At 55.6% G+C, this 6,161-nt stretch overlaps 1 protein-coding gene across 1 annotated transcript; it reads right to left on the bottom strand.

Annotated features, from left to right (window-relative positions):
• Positions 1–703: 703 nt before the first annotated feature.
• AYO21_09538 (hypothetical protein) lies at positions 704–4,759 on the bottom strand (the record flags this gene model as incomplete). The annotated part of the gene is made up of 1 exon (XM_022659471.1): positions 704–4,759. One exon carries the CDS (start codon positions 4,757–4,759, stop codon positions 704–706), a length of 4,056 nt encoding a protein of 1,351 aa, XP_022508248.1.
• Positions 4,760–6,161: the final 1,402 nt, after the last annotated feature.

Below are 6,161 nucleotides of genomic sequence, written 5' to 3'. Positions count from 1 at the left end.
GTGGCTCGGGTGAGCGGTTTCTGGGACTTCACAATCTCGATACAGGAGGACTTGGCCATGTCGTGGACTCAATGCTTACCTGGTAATGAGGAACGAAGAGGATCGAGGCGGAGAACAGCCAGATAGGTCAGGAAGAGGACAAGAGAGATAGAGAGAGAGAAAGAGATGATAGATATAGATAGATAGATTCTAGTTACTCTGCAGTAATCAAAAAGCTCGTCGTGTGCACTGCGCATGGGTTCGCATAGCTGGGTGTGATAAATATATGGTCCATAATGGCGACTGTTCCGCCCGTAACCAAAGTCAAGTAAGTCCTCCTCCTGCAATTTCCAAAATCCGTACCACCGTTGATTCCAAGCTCCCCCTCCCCCCTCCTCCTCGCATGGCAGACATTGTGGTAGATTTCCTAATGTTCACGAAAGAATTAGCGGCCTTCGACGAGGACTCAGAGAGAAAGAAAGCTCAGTCACACGTCCATGGACGGAGCCCGTGTGTGCTGCCTTGTGTCAATGATTGAACCACTTACCAACTGTCGAGCCACAACATGTGTCTTGAAATCACCACATCAGGTCCCCCGGAATGTAAAGAGATATAGCAATAGAAGCAAGATATGACGATAGAAGCAAGAAATAACAATAAAGGCAGAGAAGCGTAGACGAGAGAAATAGATAAAGAGAGGCTCGCCGTCCTGTGGAGGGACAAGTCATTCGCCGATGCCGCCGCCGATGCCGCCGCCGCCGCCGCCGATGCCGCCGCCGCCGCCGCCGGGGAATCTCTTTTCATCGAGGTGGGCGGCGATGAAATGTGTCAAATCGTTGACCACTCCACAACAAGTTGGTGTCGGCAAACCGGTATCCCGAGCGATCTCCACCAACCTGAATTTCACAAGAGTGAATGTCGATTTGACCCTTGCCATGATTTCTTCCGAGACCTCTCGATCCTGCACGCGAGAGAGCCTCGACAGGAGAGCATCAAACGTGGCCGGCCATTCACGCAAGAGTTCTTGTTCCACGTGTCTCCGGTCATCCCGCAACCGTTTCAACACCTTGTCGTCCAGGAGGGGGACAAAAGGTTCTAGAAGCACAGGTACGTCCTCGTCGGCCAACAGGTTGTTCCGCAGTTCGTACGTGGCGCTGACCAGGGCTCCGACGAGGCTTCCGGTCGAATGCGTGTTGATGCCGATCAAGATGCCACCCTCCATAGTGATTGTCCCGTGAATCGTGCCCGCGGGCATAAATAGAGCGTCGTCCATCGTGAGACGCAAGAGAATTCCACCCGAGAGTTTTGTCACCAGATGTCGAAAGGCTTCGCAAGGCTTCATCTTCTCGGTCTTGAGGAGAAACTCGATATTTTGAGCGCTGGCGGGCCAACAGGCGATCAACTTGGTGCAGTTTCCGAATACCGCGATGAGCCCGTCTCGATTGGTGTCGAGGTGAGGACTGAAGACGCTACCGGTAGGAGTGACATTACAGGCCATTGGTACATCCGCTGCGATCGGTCGATATTTCGTGAAGAGCTCCCTGGGGACTTTCATACGCTGGCCCGGAGCCAATTCAACGGGGATGTTGTGGAGGAAGCTCTGCGGTTTGGAGATATCCGGGTTCGTCATTGTGGAAAAGGTGGTGAGGGAATGATCGTCGCCGCTGAATGAGCCATCATAACCCGAGTACTTCTCCGGTCTCGACTTGACCACTGTCCGTATTTGCTGCCAGAGTTTGTCCAGATTTGGAGACGCCCCCCAGCATTGAGCCGGCCTCACAAACCGGGGCAGGCCAATGTTCGCCGCTCGCCAAATTTGGGCGCAATCTGGAGAAATATGGCCCAGGGCCGACCACGATCGTTGAAGGATCGCCCTCTTCAGGTCAGTCTTGTCCCAGCCCACCAGACTTTTGGCGAAGGGATCGAGAATCTCAGCCGCAGGGTTCAAAAGGCTGCCCAGTTGACGAGAGCCTTGGGCTTGCCAAGGGAGAAGCGGTGTTTGGCAGTCCTCGCAGCGACATTCTCCCTTTGGAAAGTAGCTTCTCCCGTAGTCCGCAGTGATCTCCTCCCCGGCGCGGATATCTCTTTTGGCTTCAATAACGACCCTCATCAGGCCAGAGACGCGCATCTGACGAAAGCGAGTACAAGGCTTGCAGGAGTGGCTGACCAGCCTGAAAATCCCCCCCATCCTGGCGCTATTGAGCTGGCCGACGGTCGGTTCGGGATCTTCAGTATCGGTGATGTCACCTCTCACAATGATGAAAATTTGGTCTCCTGGTGGTGGCGTACCCTCTGGTTGGATTTCGCCGGTGAGCTGACCGAGTAGGGCCCCCTCTCGGTACGCCAATTGTCCATTGGGCCCATTCGCTTGAAGACCACGTCCTTTACCCGCGTAGGACTTGATCCGGGCTGTGGATCCTTGGATGGTTTCGATGCAGCGACAATCACGTTCCGTACAGAGGTCACATTGGACACCGTCGGGATCGAGTGACATGGGGTTGGTTGGCCAGGGCAGGTCTCCGGGCCATCCAAGCGGCCTCTCCCAGTCGGGGTATTCAGACGCGTCGTAGTGGTTTTCCTCGAGAGATGGAAATGGCTGTAGCTGCTCGAGCACATCCCTGGTGACCTCGGTGTATGGCGGAAACGGTCGACCCTCAAAGCAGAACTCAACGTCCATCTTGTCACTGTCGAGAGACTCCTGAAATGCCTTTCCCGCGCGACAGATCAAGGCCGTCATCGCCTCTTGATCAAGCTGTGCGTGGAAGATTTTGATATCGTCGTCACTCATCTTTGAATAGTGCTGGGGATCGAAGATTGCGGATTCGTCGTCTGTCAGTTGTTGATTCTGTCGGCTGCTCGCCCTCGCGAGTGGAATAAAGCACAGAAGGCCATCGTACTTCCCGCAGATTTTTTCCCAGTGCTTGCCACTGTTAAGATGTCGACGGTATTTGGAGTAAGACCATCCAAGAGTATCCCCAATCCGCCCTATAACATTCGGGTCCAATCGACTTCGACCGCTCAAGAGGTTGGCAACCGCTCTTGAGAGATACAGCTCATAGAGTCGCGTCAAGAATTGCTTGAGGTTTTTGTCACATTTGGCGTTGTCAATTCCTGCGAGACACCTCGAAATCTGCCCGGGAGGATCATCAGGATCCCCAATGACCAAATCAGAACATGGGTTCCTTCGGCTTTTGACCAGGCCTAGGAATTGTTCGATTGCCGGCTTGCTGAAGATAGCAGCGGCCAAGGACTCTGCAGAGATACCTTCCGGGGTGGAATCCTGGAGGGGTGCTGTTCTGGCTCTCTTCGCTGGCGGCCGAGAGGAAGCGCATGCATAACGCTTCAGGCTTAGGGAATTCGCTCTTTGGGGATCTGGAGCTGTTGGAGAGCTCGCAGGTGGTGGTGGGCTAAGTATAATTGTAGAGGCCGTCGAAGCGCTCTCAAGTGGTAAGCCAGATGCAGTTGCGAGAGGTGTCGGAGAGCTCTCGAGCGGGAAGCCAGCTGCAGTTGCGGATGGTGTTGGACGTCTATCCACCAGGGGCAAGGTAGGTGCTGTCGCGGGAGGTGTCAGATAGCTATCCGACACCGGCAAGGCAGGTCCAGTTGTGGGAGACATTGGGGGTCCCCCCAACGGCGGCAAGGCAGGTTCAGTTGCGAGAGGTGCTGGAGACCTCTCGCGTGGCGTTGTAGGGACAGACGGAGGTTCGGTCCTCGGTTGAACAGGGCCACAATCAGCCAACATCTCGACGTCTCCATCCCCTGAGAGTGCAGCCGGACCGTCATCCTGAGGTTCGACATCCCTCTGCCCACGTCCTTCAGCCTCTCGGGCTGCTAGAGCTAGTACTAGAGCTAGTACTATAGCTAGTTCTGGAGTTGGAGCTGGAGCTGGAGCTGGTGCTGCTGGAGCTGCTGGTGGTGGTGGTGGTGGTGGTGGTGGTGCTGCTGCTGGAACTGCTGCTGGAGCTGGAGCTGCTGCTGGAGCTGGAGCTGCTGCTGGAGCTGGTGATGGTGCTGGAGCTGGTGGTGGTGCTGGACCTAGTGTAGGTACTAAAGCTGGAGGTAGAGCTAGTGCTGGAGGTAGAGCTGGTATAGGTACTGGAGTTGGTGGTGGTGGTAGTAGTGGTGCTGAAGCTGAAGCTAATGCTGGAGCCAGTGGTGGTGGTGGTGGTGGTGGAGCTGGAGTTGGTATTGGAGCTGGTGCTGCTGCTAGTGGTGCTACTGGTAGTGGTGGAGGTGGAGGAGCTGCTGTTGGTGGTGGTGGTGCTGCTGCTGGTAGTGCTACTAGCGGTAGTAGTGGTGGTGGTGGAGCTGGTAGCAGTGGTGGTATTGGAGCTGGTGGTGGTGGTGGTAGTGGTGCTGAAGCTGAAGCTAATGCCGGAGCTGGTAGTCGTGGTCGTAGTGATGCTGTAGCTGAAGCTGGAGCTGGTACTGGTGGTGGTGGTGGTGGTGCTGCTGCTGGAGCTGGAGCTGGAGCTGAGGCTGGAGCTGAGGCTGGGGTAGGTACTGAAGCTGGTACAGGAGCTGGAGCTGCTGGTGGTGGTGGTGGTGGTGCTGCTGATGTCGTCTGCGCATATGGAGGAAAAGCCTGCGGCGGAGCAGGACGTGGATTCGACGAGGAAGAGGCCTCAATGCGGGCGTCCGAGGCGGCGTGTTGGCCTTGACTGGCCTTCAAGAAGGTGATTTTGGCATCGAGAAGATTCCGAAATTGGCACAAATAGTCGACCGTCAGTACTTCGGACAAGCGGACAAGGAATTGCACGGTTTCTGCCTGCACGTCCATGGCGGCGGACATGGGCATCGAAATGGTTCGAAAAGGAGAGAGGAAAGGGAAGCGCCCGCGAAGGGGGGGAAGGGGGCTGATGCCACCTTTTTCTTTTTGCCTCGATTGATGGTTTTGACGTGCCAAGTTTGACCAAAGGCACGCATGGGGCCATAATGTTCAGCTCTGACAGTCAAAGGCCCGTGCGCAGCCTCCTGCATGAAAAAGGCGTCATGGATGATGAAATGTGCGCAAATACCACGCCCGTACACAGACCGGTTGCTCTGACAGTCATGCGTGACATGTGGGCAGACCAGACCGCCTGCTCCGACAACGATGGCACGTGCGCAGACACCCGTCATTGATCGACCTTAGCGCTCAATAGTCCGCCTTTCCCTTGCCTCTGTGGAGTCGGGAGGGGCGTCATCCTTTGTTGTATCGATTTCAGCTCGGTGGAGCCCTCAAAGACAATCCGGGGGTTCTAAACGAGGGGGCGCTTGGTGGCCTTTTGCCCCGTGCACGGTTGGCCGGGTGCCTCAGCCTGCCTGCCCTGTTGGTGCCCCCCCCTTCCCCCCCCCTGAAATGGCAGTCACTGACGCCTTGCCAGTTCACCACTGCTGTCAATTCCTCATACTCAGATCATGTGGCAGGCGAAATTGATCATCAGAATGGGAAGCTGCCTTTGAACTGGGTGAGGCTGGTCCTCCGTGCTGAGAACTGTGATGAGACCTGTGATGAGACCTGTGATGAGCAGGAGAAGGCGCAGGTCTGGTGGACCAGCGCCAAGACGAACTCCACCGTATGATTTGTTGAACTGGCCTGGAAAGTATACATTTAGGTTACAGCCTGCTGGTTGGCTGAATTCTGCCACGAAGGTTTGCGGTGAAGTTAAACCCTCCAGACTGCTTGAATCTGCCTGGGAAAGTTTTCAACTAAATCACGGCCCTCCTGGTTGGCCCAAGACGCACGCGAAGGATTCAGAATCCCCACAACTGACAGCTGAGAGTCTCCACCGTACGCAAGGGAGAGAAACAAAGGGAAACAAAGGAAGACAAAAGGTGAAAGGGAAACTTTGGCAAAGGACGGATGACGTGGACCAAAGAGGGAGGTGAAAGGAGATGAGTCAGACACAATGGGCATCCTTTGCGGTGAGTGGAGCGTAGCGGTGTAACACTGTGAGGAGAGAGGGAGAGGGAGTGTTCGCCCTTCTTCCTCTCTGTCTCTCTCTCTCTCTCTCTCTGTGTCTCTCTCTCTCGCACGTGCGCCGCCCACCGAGGATCTCGGGCGAAGGAAGATTCACATGTCACCCACGAGGTGCACCGAGGGCCATGGAGAAAGGTTCACATGTCACCGAAAAGGTGCACGTGTGCCATGGGGTGAGCGTCTGCACCGGCTTGGGCGAGGAAATGACCAGACTCGTTTC

The sequence above is a fragment of the Fonsecaea monophora genome, assembly GCF_001642475.1.
Source record: "Fonsecaea monophora strain CBS 269.37 chromosome Unknown Scaff95, whole genome shotgun sequence".
Lineage (NCBI taxonomy): Eukaryota > Fungi > Ascomycota > Eurotiomycetes > Chaetothyriales > Herpotrichiellaceae > Fonsecaea > Fonsecaea monophora.
Note: the sequence above shows the minus strand (reverse complement) of the source record. Positions and strands in the feature narration are given on the sequence as shown.